The following is a 20822-nucleotide window of genomic DNA, read 5'->3' as shown; positions in this document are numbered from 1 at the left end:
GGTGTTTTTAATTATGTACAACATAATCTAACCAAATAACCGCTTAATCTTGCATATGTTATTTTCTTATTCAATGTGTTTTTATTTTTAAGTGAAAGTCATCTATTCATGTTCAGGTGTTTTTAACCATGTACAACATAATCTAATCAGAATAACCGCTTAATCTTGCATATGTTATTTCCTTATTCAATGTGTTTTTATTTTCAAGTGAAAGCCATATATTCATGTTCAGGTGTTTTTAACCATGTACAACATAATATAACCGCTTAATTTTGCATTGTTATTTCCTTATTTAGTGTGTTTTTATTTTCAAGTGAAAGTCATCTATTCATGTTCAGGTGTTTTTAACCATATACAACATAATCTAACCAGAATAACAACTTAATCTTGCATTTGCTATTTCCTTATTCAGTATGTTTTTATTTTTCAAGTAAAAGTCATTTATTCATGTTCAGCTGTTTTTAACCATGTACAACAGAACATAACCAGAATAACAACTTAATCTTGTATCTATTATTTCCTTATTCAGTGTGTTTTTTATTTTCAAATGAAAGCCATTTATTAATGCAGGTGTTTTCAACCATGTACGATAGAACCTAACCAAATAATCGCTTAATCTTGCATCTGTTATTTCTTTATTCAGTGTATTTTTATTTTTAAAGTGAAAACTATTTATTTATATTCAAGTGTTTTTAAACATATACAACATAATATAACCTGAATAACAGCTTAATATTGCATATGTTCTTTCATTGTTTAGTGTGTTCCTATTTTTAAGTGAAAGCCATCTATTTAATTTAATTAATTAATAATTTGCCATAATTACGACGAGTCCGTTGATAAATGTTTTGATTGCAATTAATACTAATTAAATCTCTATATTGTTAATTATAATAATAATTATTATTATTGTTATTGATGATTTCGTCTCGTGGGCTCTCCCTGGCTGTCTCTTTCTTTCTAACGCCGAACGACTACAGGCGCTGCCTTTCTGCTCGCTCGAGGGTTTGCAATCACTTCTCTCCCACATTCGCATCTTCGATCTCCGTTGGAATCCCGATTCGATTTTAGGGTTTCTTTCAATTCTAGTGCTTCTATTTGCTTGTATCTGGAATCTCCTACGTGCCTCCGGTTTGGACCCTGCAAAGAAAGATCCGGGACTGGATATATAATTCGGGCTTCTTCTGCTCGGGGTTGGCTGATTCTGGTTCTTCTTTTTGATGGTTCAAGAAGCCTTTCGAGATCTACGGATTGTCTGTGATATTGAAAATTGAGGATTTTTGATAGGGAAGATATGGATTTGGATTTCAATGTCGATGTCGCGTGTCTGGATGCCGAATTCTTGCAGCTCCCGGAGGTGTCCGCCTTCGCCATCAAGGCTAACCCTTATGTTGCCGAAAAGCTCTTCGATCAGTGGCTTTCGCTTCCTGAAACCAATTCTTTGGTAATTTTTTTTGTTAGCTCTTCTTTTCACCGTTGTTATCAATTTTATTTATTATTTTTGCATTGGAGCTTGTCTGTGAACCTTTCATGATCGGGTTGCCTTTTCTATTTGGAGGGTCGAGTAGTTTTAGGATAATAGGAAGCAGTGAGTCATTTCGTTTGGCAACAGCATTTATTTGAATTCAATGATGCATCATTGGGACAATATAAAAGCAACAGCTATACGTATTTTTTGGCTTTATATTGTTCTTGGTTATTGTCTGGACACACTTTTAACACATTTCAGTGTTGAAGTGGCACTATGTGACTGGAATGGGAATTTAATAATGCATTTCCCCACCTAGAATACAAGCATTGTAACCTAGCACTTTGAAAGTGGCATCATGGATAAGGTGAAAGGCTTTTCAAAGGCTCAGCTACTATGATTGGCTGAAAGTGAAGATAATGCAGCAGTATTCAATGTTTAGCATGTAAATGAATTGGCGAAGGGTTATATGTCTCTACTCCAATAGCCTGTTGTAAAAAATGTTACCCACAGATTACAGATACCTGGTTGTTGCAATTTATTTCACCTGTCTTATTTGTTGGACATATGTGGGCAGTCTTTTACATGTGGTTTGGTTTTTATATTGTCATGTTATGAAGGATAGAATTTCCTGGAAGTTCCATTATTGTCAGGTTGCAAGTTTACATACTTTGTTTAGAATGGTTGCTGATTTCGAAGTGTCTAGGCTGCAGGCAGCATTATGGGTGGATTTGGTTACTGCTAGAATATCAAATTTAGAAGGGCTAGAAGTATAAAAGACAATTCTTAAGGACAGTGATATTTGAGATATTGAAATATTAAGAGACATGAGAAATTTGAGGTTGTAATTCCATCTTCTGTACAAAGAAGGATGAAATAATACCTGGACAGGGATCTAGTTAGTTGAGATTACTTAGTGGCCTGGGAAATATATTCATTTTGTAAAGCTACCAACATGGCCTTATTGATAATGAAGAAGGAAGCTTGTTATTCTGGCATTACCACTAGATTAGATCTACAAAGTCAAATACTTAGTTACAGTTCTTCACTTTGCTGATTTGATGTAGTAGTGAAATCTCCCAAACTAGCAAATGCAAATATGATTCTTGTATGTGATGCTGATGAAATTTTCTTTCCTTGGTCTTGAATCTTGATTTTTTGTTTATTAATTATCTCTTATAAAGGACTCACTAGAAGATTTCATATAGGTTTTAATTTACTTGGTTCCATGGAGCATGATGACTTTCTGAAACACTGATTTTTTTAATTTTGTTCTTTTTCTATTTGAAGTAATATTCACTTTTAAAATTGAATAACACCATCTGAAATAATATCTATGGGTATATGTATGTCATGGAGTCTCCCAACTATATTGAATATTTGATTTAGCACTTCTTCCTGTGATATGTTATTGACATTAGTTTCCACTTTTCCAATTTCTTTCAAGAATTAATTTTCAGTTCTTACTTTGAGAACAGTGTGATTCTACCATTACTTAATGTCTCAAGTTAGGTTTTAACTCAATATATTTCAAAAATTCCCTATATTTTCTCCAATAACATATGTGTTTAACTTAGTTCAACTTCTAAGCATGAACTACCATGTTCCATATTTTCCTATGATATTCAAATATTACTCTAAAGGTATTATCTTTTGAAAGCATTTTAAACAAGCACTGAATCATTCAGATTTTGATATTATTTTGGTATTTCTACTAGAGGTCACTAATGGATAATAATTTATTATGCAATGTTCTAGTTTACTTATGGCTCTCGAGTTAAGTTCATGCATGCTAAAACCCTTGAAAGTGGATTAGGAGAGGTGGGTGTTCAGTGTTCACTTATTGATTGGGGACTTTGTAAAAAATGTAGTTTGGAAAATGATTTTGTCTATTTGATCTTAGAACTATTACTATACTTCAAATGTTATCACACATTCTCAGTGAATCACCTATAATTTACAGGTAAAATCCTTGGTTAATAATGCCAAGGGGGGCGGTGCACTAAATGCTGTTGGAACTTCATCTAACACAAATACTGCCACCAGCAATTCATTGCCTTCAATGTTTCCTGCTGGTAGTACGCCGCCACTTTCACCAAGAAGTTCATCAGGTTCTCCCCGGGTCATGAAACAGAGAGCAGGCCCATCCGCTTTAGGCTCTCCCCTGAAATTAGTTAATGAACCTGTAAAGGAACTTATACCTCAGGTTGAGTTATTTTATCATGATACTATTTTTTAGAAGATTTATTTGATTTGGTTCTTAGCTGCTTTATTTATAACTCGAAAACTAGTGCAGTTCTATTTCCAAGATGGCCGTCCACCAGCAAATGAATTGAAGGAACGGTGCTTGTTTAGAATCAATCAGTTCTTTTATGGTCACATGGATGGACTTCAAATGCATGGTGAGATTGGGTATATATATAACATTTTGGATTGTTGAGTACTGTATTATCTACTTAATACATTAATGTTTTTGGAACTTGAAGGCTACCTGGAATGATTTGTTAAACACTTTCATTTTGGTTCAGAATTTAAACCAGTAACAAAGGAAATTTGCAAGCTCCCATCATTCTTCTCCACAGCACTTTTTAGAAAGATTGACACTGACGGCACTGGCGTTGTTACCAGGTAGCAGTTGTGACTTTTAGTCCATCCCGTTTTGCAATGATATTTGAGTAAACCATTTGCCTTGAAGTTTGGTTTAACCATCGAGAAGTTTGTATTTGTTTAAGGTAGAACCTGACCTATTTATGTATTTTTTTTTTGGGCATAGGAAAATAAATTAGCTATAAATATAATGTTGGTGTACTTAGTTTCTGCCTCTTGGTGCCTTATGTTTTTTCGTTTTATGCATTGTGAACCTACCCTAAATTGATTAAGTCCGTGATGTGTTTGCTCATCATCGAAAGAGTAGATTGAGATTTATATTTCCTTTTTGTGTATGCGTTTACTTATTTGGATGAAGCAAGTATACTTGATGATGTGATAGTTTTTTTTTCCCATATGCATGAGTTGGAGCCAAACAAAGTGAGAGCTTGATTTTTGCTAGTTATTCATTTTGTGGATGAATATATAGTAACATTAATGGGTGAATCACCTTCTTCTTTACAGATTATTTACGGTTCACATTGGGTATAAATAATACAGCATTGATGTATTTCTTGTTCCTATGGTATGCTTGATGCTAGAGATTTTTATTTTTTTTCTTCACATTTTCTGTCAATTCATTCAGGGTTTGATTGCTTGCGTTGTCTCTAGGTTTTTGTACTTTTGAGATGAAACAATAGTAGTTAGATGTTATGTTTTGAATGGAAAATGGGTGTTGGATGTGATGTTTTTAAAGTATAATTGGTAGATTGAATACTGAAAAATAGAGATAAAAAACACAAGTAAACAAACTCTCAGTTTTTTATACATAACTGATGACTGGAATGTCAAAGAGCTGGATTTTCTCTAAATGACTTGCATAGCTATGCTTGTGGCACCCTGTAGTGTTGCAATCCACTCCTCTCCTACACAACTACTATTCCCTAATGTGACTATTTCAACCACCTCTGTGATTCCTTCTATTATTTGCTATCCAACTTATCTGCAACAATTACTGGATCCCCTCTGCTATTGGTCCATTTGTATTGTATCTTTGCAAGTTGCATCCTGCATCTGGTGTTATCTTAATTCTTAACATGGGTGATATTACAGCTAACAAGTTGTATTTTCATTATCTTAAAATATCTCGCCAAGCTTTGCGTGAGCATGATTGAAATGTAGCATTTCTGTTCTGCAACACCTCTTTTAATAAAACAAAGCAGGGAACTATTTCATGTAACATATCCTTAATTAGTTTAAACTTAAATGTACTTATTTTACATAGAAGGTTTTCACTTAATAAATTGATAAGAATTTTCTTTGACGTATGAGAACAACAGGTTAGAGAAGGAAAATCAATAAAATATTCTAGTGTTTATGGTCGGATAATAATCTAACTGCGTCCTGTTCTCAACTAATAAGGTTGGAGTGGTGTCCCATTTCAAAAAGGTAAATCTGTTGGATGGAATATGGACATTTATGATTTATGATGTTTTGTTTGGGAAGTTAGTGACACTTCACTTTCATTTTGCAAGATGAGTCCTGTAGATTTCACTCTGAACTTGTCTACCCCATGGATTATTTAATAATCATATGTGAATAGATGAATGGTTTCAAGTAGTGAACAAGCCCTCAATTGACACACCTCTACGTCATATCACATAATGTCTTTGTGCTTGATAGGGATTGATGTACTCTAGTATCCTTTCTCTGTTTTTGTTCATAATTGATTATTTACTGCATGTGTTACATTGTTTGCTAACATTCAGTAATTTATGAGTTCATTTGATTAGTTGTGTTGGTTGATTCCCGTAAAATATAAATAAATAAATAAATGATATGTATCCCTGTAAACTTAAGCTTTTAGGTTAGTCATTTAACATAATCTAATATGGTATTAGAGTTGGGATGTCCCGTGTTTGAGTCCCACCGCCCCCATTCGTCGTCGTCCACGTGTAAGATTCATATAATGGCGGATATTCCCCTTGCACATGAGGGGGCGTGTTGGTTGATTCTTGTAAAATATAAATGAATAAATGATGCGTATCCCTACAAGTTAAGCTTTTAGATGAGATAGTCATTTAACATCATCTAACAAGTTGGATAAGTTTCCAGTGTTAATTTATTCGTGTATTATTTTGTTCAGATCTGGAATATGTCTGGACAATTTCGTCAGTTTCCTTTCTCCAGTAACTGAGATTTAAGTTTTTATGTTTGTGAGAGATTGTAAAAGTTTCATTAAGAAGGGAAGACAAAAAGCATTATAATGGGTGAATATTATTTACAGACTGTCTCCAATACTTGGAGGTCAGGCATTATCGCAAACTCAGAATAAGAGGTGTTTTTTGAGCATGCCATGAACTATATAGCACTCTCAACTTTTGCATTCTATGATCATGGCTTAACTTTGTACTGTTATTGGACCATGTCACTAAATGTAGCAGCTGGCTACTTTAAATCTTGCAAGTATAAGCACCCATCTGATACTAATAGCTGTAAATATGTTTTATAACTGATAAACTATGTATTTGAGCTCTGCTCTATTTAAGTGTGTATGACTAATTGTGGTTGATTGAGCTAATAAAAATGCAGTCTAAATGGATTTTTAAGGGTTGATGCTCATCCTTACACTATAAATGATGATATGCAAACAGGGATGCTTTTGTAGATTATTGGATTAATAAGAACATGCTGACAAAAGATATCTCAACGCAAATGTACACAATTTTGAAGCAACCAGATCTCAAATGCTTGACCCAGGTAACATGACAAAGGCCATCCTTCATATCTTAAGATTCATGAAAATTTACTGATTGTTGCAAACACTGTTTCATTTGTTGGTCCATCATGACCTCGGTACAGGATGACTTTAAGCCTGTGCTTCGAGAACTTCTGGCAACTCATCCAGGGTTGGAGTTTTTACAAAGTACCCCAGAATTTCAAGAAAGATATGGTATGAATCTTCATATATGGTTTCTCTTATTAATTTTTTGTGTTTTTATCTTGATTTTATATTTTTGTTGCTCCATTGCTTCTTTCCCTGTTCTTGTCATGGAAGTAACGTATCATTTCCCACAAAGACATTATGTTGAGTTATATCACTATTTATATCACCTTTCCTGGCAGAATGATATCTGCAGTACAGTGTCATTGTTAGAGCTGTTAATTATGACTATACCTATTACCTGTATCACAATGCTGTCTAGTTTAGGGAGAAGGGAAGCGAAAAGGAAGGCTGGTTTATCCTAGGATATGCTTGTTTTCTTTCCTTTCTGGTCTCATGGCTGCTGTTTGTCTATCATAGTTAGAGGCCCTGTCCCTATCAAACAACTAACCGACATTGTTAAAAGTAAACAATTACATCATTTTAAATGGTGTAAACCTCCCTCAAACACACACGAATATCTAACTTCTATTGTTTCTGTGAATATTGCTACTGCCATTTTGCCATCTTGGTCACCATCCTTGTATTTCTTTCACTATCCTCTTCCATGTTTGTCAAACATAAAACCTCATGCAGTTTTAGTTAATATTTGTTTGTCATTGCATGGAGCCCGTTTGTACAATTTGTAACATATCTATGTATTGATTCCATATTATTTATTCATAATGATAATTGTTGGAAAACTATATTAATGTAATTAATGATGCATTGCCCTACTAGCTTAAGTTTCTAGGTGAGATGGTTATTTAACATGGTATCTGAGCCACATGTCCAGGATCGTAACTTGATTCTAATACCTTGTTAAGCCTTCATTTGTTTAGATGAAAGAAATTCATTAAGTGTGAGCTTAAGCATATAAACCAATGGATGAGTTACTTCGTTACGTATTGTTGCATGTCATTAGATGGTTCTTGTAATGCAAGTGTGAGAGATAATAAGATGTTGAGCAAATCAACATTTTCGTGGATGTAGGCTAAGTATGTAAGACATGGAACTTGTTTCTGCTCTTTAGTTACTTACACCTGTCCAATTTTGGGTATGTAACTCTTTCTCTGGTTGCTTGATGATGTGAAAGTTAAGCTTGTTTTACTATCCACTTGTTTAATAGTGCATTGTTTGATTGACATTTAAGTATTGTTCTGTCCAGCTGAAACTGTAATATATAGAATATTTTTCTACGTAAATAGAGCTGGGAATGGTCGTCTTACACTCAGAGAGCTTAAGCGCTCAGATTTAATTGCTGCTATGCAGCATGCGGATGAGGAAGAGGATATTAACAAAGTCTTGAGGTAATTGTAAAAATAATATTTATGGGTTTTGCATTCGAATTGCTTTTGTAGTTAATTATTTCTTAAGTGCAATTTAATTTTACCTTCATTAACTCCCTATACTGTAAATGAGGTATTGGGAAGAAATAAAAATGAAGCTCTCAGTTAATGGGTGTATTGGATTTATTTTGCTACATCAATTTTTTTTTTTCCCCCTCTAAGATTGTTATGCACATCTAATGTTTTGCATTTGACTTGTATTTTCTGTTTCTCCTGTATTAATTCCCAACACTTTACTGTCTAACTCATTTCTCTTTATGTTTTAGGTACTTCTCTTATGAACACTTTTATGTGATATATTGCAAGTTCTGGGAGTTGGATAGAGATCATGATTTTTTGATTGACAAAGAGAACCTCATCAAATATGGTAATCATGCACTTACCTACAGGATTGTTGATAGAATATTTTCTCAGGTTTGCTTATACTCCTTTCCTACATAAGAATTGAGTTCTTTGTTGAAGCTTGTTCAAGATGCTTCAACTGCCTTTCTAAGTAAATCATATTTGACATTAATGAAGGTTCCCAGAAAGTTTACCAGTAAGGTTGAAGGAAAGATGGGCTATGAAGATTTTGTTAATTTCATATTGTCAGAGGAGGATAAATCATCTGAACCCAGTCTCGAGTATTGGTATGTCTATTTTCTATCTGTCACATCAACAATGTGCATTCTGTTTGGAGTTCTCTAATGGATTATTCTTCCTAATAGTGGTGCACATGGGGTTTAAGTAATATCTGTTGAAAAGGAGGTCTTTAAATGTAGGAAATGGATGAATAATCAGAAACAAGTAGCCAGATTCATTGCTGGATTGTTTGTATGTGGGTAGCAGGGTTTGTGCTATTTGAGCAATCACTAGGCCCTTCATAGGTGTTTAAGAAAAGGAGTTTTTGTTAATCGTTGGACTAATCTATTTAGTGCATGAATAAGTTGATAGATAATGGCTCTGTTTTCCTGCAGGAAACATGAGCTATCTTAAATAATTCATTTGCTGTTTTTGCAGTTGACTTTTACCATAGTTAGTGATCCATAATGACTGTTAAGTAAATCAAGGACTTAAAACTGCCTAATAGTGTTTAATGACTTTTTGGATATATGTTGTAAAAAGGGCTTGTTAGCTGTAATTAGCGTCCCTTGTAATCAGAATAATTTGCATTTTATGATTTGGATTGCTATGTAATGATTGAACTATGAAGGTTGCTTTGCTTAGTTCTGTTATCTACTCTTCTCATACTTTTCTTTTTTTTGTAAGGTTCAAATGCATAGATATAGACGGTAATGGAGTAATTACAAGGAATGAAATGCAGTTCTTTTACGAGGAGCAGTTGCACAGAATGGAATGCATGGCACAGGAGCCTGTGCTTTTCGAAGATATTCTGTGTCAGATAGTTGACATGATCAATCCAGAGGTGAAATTCCTTTTAATTGATATTTATTTTATCAGTTTCTTTTCTTATATATGTTGGTGTTCTTTCTATATCCAAAGGTATTTATTTTATTTATTTTCTCACCTATATTTTGCCGCACAAACTTCCAGCTCTGCCAGTTGCGTACTATATTCTTCATGGTATTCCGTGGTTCATATTTCCCTAAGGCTTCCTTTGCTTTTTAGTTTACCATAGGCCATTGGGAACTATACAGGTTTACAGCACTTCTATTTGGAAGTCAGTAATCAGGCCAAAAGTTCCAATCGTTATTATGATATTATCTTTCCCCCCTATTCTTAGCATATGAAAAGTTTCTCCTGCAATTTCTTATATAGTTGAGTTTGGTGTCAGAAGAACTTTGTTTTGGTTGGTATATGAATTCATTAAATAGAACTAGAGCATTGACTTCTATGCAGCAGTATCCATATCTTTATTACTCGGTTATTTCTGCTTCTTTGCTGTGCTTTCATTGTTTGTGGTCCCAAATGTTTGGATTGATACGTGTTCATCTAGCATAATATATGTGATATGTAATCTATTTTGTCTGCAGAATGAGAGCTACTTTATGCTACGGGATTTCAAAGCAAGCAAACTTTCCAGCAGTGTTTTTAACATTCTTTTTAACCTTAACAAGTTTATGGCTTTTGAGACTCGTGATCCATTCCTAATTCGCCAGGTAAAATCGATAACTTTATTGATGGAGGTTTGAAAATGTTGCATTTAAAAAGACTTGATCTTCTTACACACCTTAATGCTTGGACAGGAGCGTGAGAACCCAAATTTAACCGAGTGGGATCGCTTTGCACACAGAGAATATATCAGGCTTTCAATGGAGGAAGATGCCGAAGATGCCTCTAATGGAAGTGCAGATGTTTGGGATGAATCACTGGAAGCTCCCTTCTGACTTAAGTTTGGTGAGATTACCTTTTATACACCATAATTTTTCTGAGGTTGTTTATCCCATCTTGATCCGTATTTGTTGCTGTTTTCTTTTCTTTTCTTTTTTTAATTTTATTTTTTATTTAATAAGGTAGATTTCATATATGGAGAGATTGGGAGAGAATTAGAGCTAAGACCAAATAGAGAACTCAACATTTCGCTTAGCATTGCACCTAGCAAAGACGTCTGCAACCCCTTTGATCACGGGGAATAGGTTGTAAAGTGATTAAGGGACACTTCTCAATGCAGAGGTGAAAGTTTCTTATTTCTGAGTTCAACTTCCACAAGGGTGAAGAGCTAAGGATCCAACCAAGAGCATTCGTTGTGTCATTTCCACCATGATTTTAGGGTTAATTCTTAAGAACTGCTTCAAGGGTGAAAACAATAGATTTCTATCGGATTTGTCTCTTTGATGCCAATGTGTTTGGAGAGGATAATGATAAAATGACCGTGATGATCTTGAATGAATCCCAACCAGTTTGTTAATTTACCACCGAGAGTGATCTGGAGATTTCCACGTGAATTTTTGTTTGAACTTGGGTGATTTAGGGTGCCCAAGAGAGATGTCTTGAAGATTATTAACCAGGAAAGAAATGGGGAGATCCAAATCCAGAAAGTGGGTCTTGTACTGTTCACCAGTTGTGAGATGAATTCACCCAGTTTGACAGGAATCATTGCAGGATTTTCTAGTTTTCAAAGAATAGCTTTGAGCACTCTTTCCTGGATTTGGAGACTAGTATGCAAAAAAAAATGATGACCACTGAGATGTAAGATTAAGTAACAATGATGGCCAAATCCATTAAAACTCCTAGAATACGAGGAAATAGGTCCATATTTCTGACAACAGGGGGCATAAAAGAAAAAGCTAATCCAAAGATTCTTGAAAAAGGTGGCTTAGAGGGCAAATATCATTTGAGATTAGGCAACCATGGATAACTAAGATTCCTCTTATTGGGAGGTCACCTTGGAGGAGTTTCTAGACAAATGTATTAACTTAATGTGGGCCATCATGAGAACAACCTGCCATGATTGCCAGTTTTGGTAAGAATTTAAGGCCAACACCCAATGAAAGGATAGACAAGAGTAAACTCCATTTGAATTAGGCACCCAAATAAGCTGATCTAAATACTAGTGAGAGAGATATGGGCTGAATTAATGGTCTCAAAGAAAGAAGTTCCAAGCCTCAATTTCCAGTCACAAAGCTTTCAGGGGAGTTCTAATTTCCCAAACCCAAACCCAAACCCCATAACCCAATGCTGAAATAGTATATAAATCCTGTTTTCAAGCAAGCAATGGCAACTATGCGGGGAATATCTTTATTAATGAGCACAATTTGTTTGTTGCTATTTTAAGATTTAGTTAACTTAACAGGTACCTACACATCTCCAACACCTTTGATATGCTGGGACATTGTTATATTCTGTGATATAAATTCAGTCTCTAAGTTATTTTCAGTAATGAATAATAAACAACAGCTTCCAAAAAGTTTAATTTAACGAGCTTAAGAATGAAGCAACTTCTGTAGAGGATTGTTGAATAGGTTACTGTATTAGCTTGTGCGAGTATTAGGACTGCTATAAAAATCCAACTTTTTATTAAAACTTCGTCTTACCAGCTTGAAATATATCATTTGTAATTTGTATAAAATATGAAAGTGAATTTGAAAATAGCAGTATGGGTGCTGCATATTATGTAGTTAGTATTTTCTACACATAACACATGTAATGTTTTCTTATTCTTGAAAAAAACTTTTTAATTCCATGTGTATGATTCAATAGCTGCTATTCATACCCTTAGTTCCAGCAACTTTGTAGTCCTGCAAGTATTATGGTATTCCTTCATGGGGAGATTAGCAATAGGGAGCTGTTCTTGCTGATGGAAATATTCTTACATCATTTGAATATTCTCCCATGTCTTCATAACATAATTGTCAATCTCTAATAGCTTTCTAATAGTGATACATAGTGGTCAACCTCAAATGCTATAGTGAGATAGTTGATTGTTAAAATGTTAAAATTATACTTATAAAAATGATTGTACATACAAAATTGCAATAAAAATGTATAAGTAAAATCTATAAATTAATATCATAGATATCATTCAAATTAGTAAAATGTCAAATATTATTCACAGATAAGTTATATAAACAAAAACAATTATAAATCACTACTATTTTGATAAATAGATAATCAAACTTAACCTGATTCAAAATCTAATAAATAATTTTCTTTCTCATTTTCACCCTCCTAACTAATACTCTAACCTATATTCTAGATGAGGTAGCTCTTTATCCTTATTCATTTCTTACATTGTATGTTCTTCACTTTGCACAATAATGTCATTTTTTTTAATAATATAAGAATCTGCAGCTGCTATTATTCAAGTGCGTTTTGGGTAAATCATAAGTCGAACCTAATAGCTTGCAAATTAATCCCGAGAAGGCAAGTCACATTAGGCAAACCATGTGTCTCAGACAAGATCTGAAAACAAAGCATTGGAAGTTTGAATCTATGACGTCACGGTTACGAGTTCACTTTTCACCGTCAGACTATCCTTTACGGGACAACGATGTCATTTTTCTTTCTAGAGATAGAAGTAGCTAAAACTTTATTTCTCATTAATGTTTGCTTCCTAATGTAGATAGAAGGCTCTTATTTCGATATTATATTATACAACATAAAATCAAATGGCCACAAAATGTTACCTTTTTTTATTAATAAACTAAATGGTTAGTTTATTGATTGTCGCTTAAATATTATGTCAATACATAGTCTTACATGTAAAAACAAACATAGAGCTTCCGCCACACTGCACCACTCCAATGCTAAACAGTGCTACTGCTGCTATTGCGCAAATGGCAGTGCAGAGCGGCGGTAGTGGCGGACTGCCTGCTCTGCCCCACAACACTGTTATTAGCATGCTATTGACAACTATATGTTTCTGAAGCTTCTATGTATGCTCATCTGCCCTGGAATCAGAATTTTCCATTAGCTTTATTGTGGAGAATGTATCAAAATAATGGTAGGAACTCAAAATAAGTGTATTATTGCCTTCAGGTTTAACTGTTCAGCATGGACAAATAGACCTTGGAACTTATTATCTGGACAAATGTGCAAGTCTTATTTGATATTTTCCTTCTACCCCATCTTTTAATTGCTGCCAGAAACACTATCCAAACTGAGTAACGTTTCTGTAATCTTCACTTCAATTAGAAAATCATCGATAATAGACCAAGTTAGATGGGAATCGCCGATGTTGTTTTCATTTTCGAGTTTTCAAGGCCGGCGAGTGCTTCTTACCGAAAGAATGTGCTTCCACGGCCATAACTGTAGTTCTGTTATCTTTTAAATGTTGCTGGCCATTCATATTGAGCTTAGTCTGCAGTTATCTGGAATACTGTTGTGTCAGTAGATAAATCTTAGTTATCGTTTAAAATATCTATATACCACTGGCTTCTCTAGTTGACAACTACATAAACTTTCATACGAAATCTGTGCCATCAGAAGATTCAGAAGGAAATAATTATTGTTCATTTTCATTGGTGAAAGTACTAATTTTTACATACTAGCATCTATTGTTCGTAATCCTGTGTCTGAAATCCCAAGCCATTGTGAATGATTAGTGAACTTATCTGAATATGGAGAAGGCATTTTAGCACTAGTGTAAACTAAGGGACAATTAGTAATTTTTTCTTTGCCATTTCAAAGCAAGATAGTTTTATCCAATATTTATCCAAAACATTTCTTAGTTGTATACTGAGTGATTGTGTACTGTTTATATATCACCAGTTCACCACACATTGATGCCAAATGTGGTCCATGGCACATTTATTGAAAGTGGTATGGTGATGTTTCTCAATCGTTAATTTACTGCCCTGTGTCTTAGCTGTTTTGATCGATTTTGCTTGTGCTGATTTTTTCCCCCTATCTCCAGATTCTATGTAATGAATTCTTTGTATGGATATGGAACCGCCGACTGATCTTTAAAGCAACATTTTGTGGTACAAACATATGATTTCCGGTCCGCTGCACTGATGGTATGTTTAAATACTATGAAGATGATTTTGAGCTTATCTGCATGTAGCATTCTTGCCAGACTAGAGGAACCTCAAATTTCTTGATGCCGGTGGGAGCATTTAGAAAATGGCACTGGGGGAGCTTGTCGACTGGAAGGCTAATCAGGAACAGATGTATTTCCGTTGTCTAGCTTGTAAGAAAACATTTTGTTAATTATTTCTTTTTTGGAGACACTTTTCTAGTGGCAGCAATGGTGCTTCCTAGTACATTTATTTTTTCATGGTGGGATTGGTTTAGTCTGGTGAAAACTACTACCTTCTATGCATCGCATACATTTTGTTTGAACACTCGAAAAGTTTCCTCTTGTAGTTGTCTGAGAATATATATATATATATATATATTATTTTGGTTTTACTCCTGTGAAAAAAATTATGTAAATTTGTAAAATAACTTAGGAGGAATGGTTGGTCCAAACAGAGACATGCACTTTATTTATGTATATGTCATCTGATATATAGCCAACTAAAGTATAGCCTCTTAAGAGTGTTTGTCTACCAAAATCTATCCTTGTTGACACTCAAGTATGCCGACATAACTTTTCCTCCGGTATTCCTCATTCCGTCTATGAGGAAGCACCATGTTGACCCTAATGCCCCGACAAAGAAGTCTGCTTCGGCAGCCATTAGAAAGTTCACTATAGGATAGTTGGTGCTAGTCTCCCTCCCAAGACTCGCTTCGTAAGTTGCCATTGTTATGTTCCCTGTCTGGCGCGTAACATTTGTGTAGTAGAATTTCCAGTGCTTGAAGGATTTGGATTTTGATTTGTCGATCACTTCCTGTATATGCATAGAAATCAATGAGTCTTATTTGATATGATATAAATAGATGAACTGAATTGAGCTGAGCTAACCTGCATTTCAGTGGAAAGCCAGATGTGATTAAGATGTGGGAACTGCTTCCTGATCTTTGTCGCCAAGCGCATGTATTGCTCGAATCCAACAACCTTCATTTCACATGCTTTGTCCCCCATCCGAACATGGATGCTCAACAATGGACGAGGAATCCATGGCTCGTGATTCGACCAAACAACTCTTTTTACATCCAATACCTTATCGTCCTGCAATGCAATTCATTTGGGATGAAAAGATATTTTCATCTTATTAGAAGTAATTCAGACTAATGTGACTTGTTTTGTCGGACCTAGTTTGCAGGTTGAGCGCACCCGAATGATAGTGGCTGCAGATTCTCGTGTTAAAGTAGTAAGTAATTCAGGTTATGTATGGTGTAATACCTCATTGTGTTCATCAGCTGATGACGACGATGATGACACCAGAACCATTTCTGCAGCTTCCCGTCCAAATGCAGAATGGCGAGCAATGTTCATCAAGTTGCAAGTGTACTCGGATTCGAACCTCATAAGGTACCGAATTGCCTACAACCAGCTTCTTCTCGTCAAACCATCTCTATATATCGATACTAATGGAGCTTAGGGTCGGATTTATCACTCTACCTGAGCTCGCCACCACCTACGATCCATTTTCCGATGATGAACAACCAATCTCCCGTTTATCTCTGTCGTCGGCTGTATAATCGACCAAGGGTTGCCCCACACCCTGATTGACGCAACAAAGAAAAAGCGTAAACTCATCTTGCCCTATCGCCGGGTTTACAATTCTCATTTTTACCTCGGTGTCCCTCCCGTCCATATTTCTTTCGTCGTGTAATTTTCCTTGAAGGTAATAACGCCTGTTTCCCAAGCCCGTTTATCTCCCATCAGCTCGAACGCTCTTCTCCGGCACTCCTCGGAGGTTTCGGGAAAGAAATAACATGACCAGCTCGATCGCGACGAACCTGCAGAGAGAATGATCAGAACACTTTCAAGTTTTGATCGTTACGGTAATAAACGAATCAAGACATCTTCACCTTTACACCCGTTGTGGTCGGCTCTATTATAGTAGTTTGTAATGAGGACCCTCTTCTCGTTCACTGCAATCGCAAACAGACCACACATTCCCGCAAGCTGTGCCCCGATGCCAAATCCGGGCAATCTTTCCCAGTCCGCGACTAGAAACTTTACGGTTGGATCACTGCAGTCATCGGGATGCTGATGAAGCCATAGGTCCCTTTGCACTTTCCTTGTCAACGGATAGTTCTCTTCATCCGAGCCTCTTACCTAATAAAATTTATCGACAGTCAGGCTTAACCAATGCGAGCTATGGTAGTTACTAGACATTGTCGAGTGCATACCCAAGGAGGATAACCTCCCTCGGATATTATATGATCCCGGTAATTTTTGAGCTGCTCATTGGTAGCTGACACTGTAACTTCGTCCAACGATCCTTTCCAGATCGTCCATGGAGGGAAGCTTTGGTTCCCAAGACGTGTATCAAGACGACAATTTATTGTAACGCTCGCCTTGCAGTTCTTCAAGTGAGGGGCTTTGGGTACATCAGATTTTCCGAGTTTGATTTTCTCATCTGCGGAAGAGTTGTTGAGTAAATTGCTCCATGCGTCGTATAGTGATGAGATCTTCTCGTCGGTTGCGCTTATGTTTTTCTCAGAATACATTATTCTTTCTCTAAGTAATAAGCTTTTGCAGTCTCCACCTGCATTAGCAGCAAAGAACATTACTTCTGCAAAGCCCTGAAAAAGATCAATACAAAATTCTCCGGGAAGAACTTCTGGTCCTAAAATTTCTCAGTTTTATATGTATTAGCAGGATGTGTTGTCGCCCCAAAAGTACGACAATACTAGTTTCTACGCGTTAACTTGCCTAACCAGTCCTGTCTTTCGACTTATGCCCGAATGCAGCATCAAATAGTGAGTGCATAGCCACTTACAAAACTTCAAGTTCTATTGATTGAGCAAACATGGGCTGGTTCACAGGCTCTGTTTACTTCGAACTTTTTGTTTTACTATACAATATTGCGATTTTCTATAAAAAAGATACTAGTATTTCTTTTCTGCAAAAGAAAAATACTGCGTCTAACAATTATTTCACAAAAACACCCTATACATGAACAAAGAGTAAGCACACGGACAATGATCCGTTTGTAGGTGACTTTGACATTTTTGTCAAATAAAAAAGAAATTGATATTTATATATGAATTATTTTTATTATAATGAAAAACAAATACTTTTGAATGGAATAGAGGAAAACAATAGAAAGATGGACGAATAAAGTATTAGACAACACATTAGATATAAATCTAATGCACACATATAAAATAGAAGTTACGGTACATACTAATATTTTATACAGTATATGCTATGTGTTATATATTCATTTGGTATCTATAGTATTTTTATGTATCGATTGAGACAAAGACATAGTCTCGACATAGCTAGATGAATCTCACATAAACTCTAAGCTTCTTGGCAAAGAATATTCAAAAAAGGCAAAGATTACTTTACTTGCAAGTGAATAAAGGGTGTGGGTGTGAAAGTTAAAAAAGTGGGAGCTATTTAAGCTGGTATTCTTTCCCTATTAAGATCATCTTCCTTAATTAATAATGGCAGGAAACAACCAATCATCTTCAACCTTAGCCTTTTGTACCTTTTTGCCTATTAAGAAGAACATCATCCTTAGAGACCTTAATTAACAATGGCATGAAACAAATCATCTTCAACCTCGACCTTTTGTAAAAAAGCAAGATTAGTATTACACATGTAAAAACATAATCAACCAAGCTAAGAATCAAATAGACAGATAGTATAGAGAGAGAGTGTGAGGAAGAAGATGAACATACCAGTGGAGATCCCAATTGATGATGAAGATGAAGATGAAGATGAAGGTGAGAATGAAGTGAGGGCAGAGGAGGCAGCACCAAAGGAAGTGAGGGCAGCCAGAAAGAGAGAGGTGAGACAAATCCCACACAAGAATCCCACCACACATATCTGGCACGGAAATGAATTGCTGAGCACTAAAGCTTTCTGGGACACCACTCTCTCCAGAGACTGCTGCTGCTGTTGTTGTTGATGATGATGATGATTCATGGCCTCCATGTTTCTTTCTGTCTTCTTCTTCTCAAATCAGAGTACATCACTCTCCTAATCTCCCTGAATTTGCAACAAATATCACCCTTAATTTACATCAGAAAGGGAAAGGGGAAAAGGGCATGACAAATTAAACTGGAATTCGACAGATAGACAATAAAGAGTTTGCTTGCTTGAAGGTTTATATGAAAAAGTGGAGAAAAAGTAAAGCGTCCATATGATATGATATGAGCAATTGAAGAAGAAGAAGATGGAAATTTGAGCAGAACCAACAAACCAAAACCAAGAAAATCCCCCATAGTATTATTGTTCTGTTGAATTGAATTATTGGCATGGAATCAAGAAAGCACTTACAGACATTGATGATCGCTGCAGAATTAGGGAAGAATGGAATCAAGAAATGGCATTGTGGCTGGCGTGCAAAGGCGATTGAGTGAGTGAGTGAATTGTATAATAATAATAATAAAAATACTTTCTTTCTAGTGATAATGATAGTGATTGAAGATATTCATTCCCAGATTGTTGGTTCGTACAGATAAAGCAGAAGAATAGCAATAGTAGCAAAAAAGAAAGATTAATCGACGAAACCCCATGGAAGGAAGAAAGGAATAGAGCAAAACAAGACACACCACCAAAACCCAAACACAAGACTGATACAAAACCATGCAAAGAGACAGAGAGACCGACCCACCCACCCACCCACCACTCGCTGCTAATCTTCACCCTTTTCTTTTATTTATTTCAAGACATTGAAGAAATAATTAATTAATTAATTATTTATTTATAACCACCATCACAAATCCAGATGGGATGGTCCCAAAGAGAAAGAGAAAGAGGAAGGGTGCTGCCGAAGGCTTATCTCATCTTTTGCCAAGATGAACAAGAATAAGCATTAAGCCATTGATGATGATGATGATGATGATGATGATGACAATGATGAAATTTCCAAGAAATGATTTCTTTATTTATTTATTTACTAGTTGGGCTTCTTTTATCCAAAAGAAAAAGGGGTCGAAAGAAAAGGAATTCAGCAAGGCACGGGTAAGCAGAAGCAGAAGCAGAATCACAAACAAACAAACAAACAATCAATCAAATGGAATCAGAAAGGCATTGGGAAATGAAACGCGAAACCCATGAATGATTCCTTTTTCTTACTTACTTTCTTTCTTTCTTTTTTACAGTAATAATAAAACAAAACAGACCCCATTGAAAAAGCAATCGTGTCCATTTCAGTCCAGTCTAGTCTATTCAGAAACAACAAACAAACAAACATACATTGCTGGATCGTGTGATCATGATCATTCATCATCATCATCATCATCATCTCTCCCGCGGTTCACAGTGGCTCTGCTGCTGCATTTTCAGGTCATTCTTACAGTCCAGGATGATGACGCATGAGCATGACTCGGTCCCTGGTCCCTGCAAATATCTGAGAGGCCAGGACCTCGACTCCTGGAAGTCACCGCTAAAATAACTGCTTCCGTTCCACTGTATATCTCCGGATTCTCTCCTTCTCCCACTCTAACAACCGCAGTTTGTTACTCCATAATTTAATGGAGTCAGGCAGGCAGGGATCCATTAATTTAGTGTTCAATTTAATTTTTGCTGACTCTACCATCTTAGCACGGCTGTCAAATCAGCCATAGGTTATGAACCGCCGGCAGCTCGCCAATTTCTGAACCGGTACCGGAATGGCTGCAGAGTGTTTGTTTGAACAGAAGTTATATTTTGAAAGTAAATTTAATTTTTAGTATAATATAGAAAATGAAAATTAAAAATTTGATTTAATATTTTTTAAAAAAATTTGGTGTGAATAGCGAAATTTTTTTAAAATTCTTGAAATAAAGTTTGAATTTTGATTGGAGATGATTCAAAATTAAAATTAATTTTTAATATAATATAAAAAATAAAAAATAAAAAATTAATTTGATATATATATATATTTAAAAATTTGGCATCAATAGTGAAAATCTTCTAAAATTCTTTAAACAAAGCACACACAGTTCAATATCAATCTTTGTTTTTACCGAACCGGAAATTGGCGGTTCACGGTTCAAACGGCCGATCTTATTATTAAATTTATTTATTTATTGAAATTCAATCCGCTCAAATAAGCTGTTC

General features: G+C 35.4%; 2 protein-coding genes across 6 annotated transcripts; one reads left to right on the top strand and one right to left on the bottom strand.

Moving 5' to 3' along the window:
- The first annotated feature begins 923 nt into the window (after positions 1–923).
- Positions 924–14951, top strand: LOC127244890 (serine/threonine protein phosphatase 2A regulatory subunit B''beta-like). 4 transcript variants are annotated; one of them, XR_007837349.1, is made up of 15 exons: positions 924–1444; positions 3432–3674; positions 3765–3870; positions 3997–4096; positions 6709–6814; positions 6917–7007; positions 8146–8287; positions 8593–8740; positions 8846–8955; positions 9575–9731; positions 10300–10425; positions 10513–10663; positions 14477–14527; positions 14622–14688; positions 14772–14951. XR_007837349.1 is itself a non-coding variant. In XM_051265476.1 (13 exons), exons 1-12 carry the CDS (start codon positions 1295–1297, stop codon positions 10651–10653), a joined length of 1620 nt encoding a protein of 539 aa, XP_051121433.1. In that variant the 5' UTR covers positions 924–1294; the 3' UTR covers positions 10654–10663; positions 14622–14951. The 4 variants fall into 4 exon arrangements, 1 of the variants encoding a protein (XP_051121433.1); XR_007837348.1 differs by lacking the exon at positions 14477–14527; XR_007837347.1 differs by having other exon boundaries at positions 14622–14951.
- On the bottom strand, positions 14771–19385 carry LOC127244889 (uncharacterized). Of its 2 annotated transcripts, none has more exons than XM_051265474.1 (9): positions 19056–19385; positions 18455–18764; positions 16952–17310; positions 16628–16877; positions 16390–16555; positions 16215–16317; positions 15996–16136; positions 15615–15821; positions 14771–15540 (listed from the first exon to the last, which is right to left on the bottom strand). In XM_051265474.1, the coding sequence occupies exons 2-9, from the start codon at positions 18708–18710 to the stop codon at positions 15256–15258; spliced, it is 1767 nt and encodes a 588-aa protein (XP_051121431.1). In that variant the 5' UTR covers positions 18711–18764; positions 19056–19385; the 3' UTR covers positions 14771–15255. The 2 variants fall into 2 exon arrangements, with proteins under 2 accessions (XP_051121431.1, XP_051121432.1); XM_051265475.1 differs by lacking the exon at positions 19056–19385 and adding an exon at positions 18262–18341 and having other exon boundaries at positions 18455–18751.
- Positions 19386–20822: the final 1437 nt, after the last annotated feature.

This window comes from Andrographis paniculata, unplaced genomic scaffold (assembly GCF_009805555.1).
Source record: "Andrographis paniculata isolate CXL003 unplaced genomic scaffold, ASM980555v1 Contig21END, whole genome shotgun sequence".
NCBI classification, from domain to species: domain Eukaryota; kingdom Viridiplantae; phylum Streptophyta; class Magnoliopsida; order Lamiales; family Acanthaceae; genus Andrographis; species Andrographis paniculata.
Note: the sequence above shows the minus strand (reverse complement) of the source record. Positions and strands in the feature narration are given on the sequence as shown.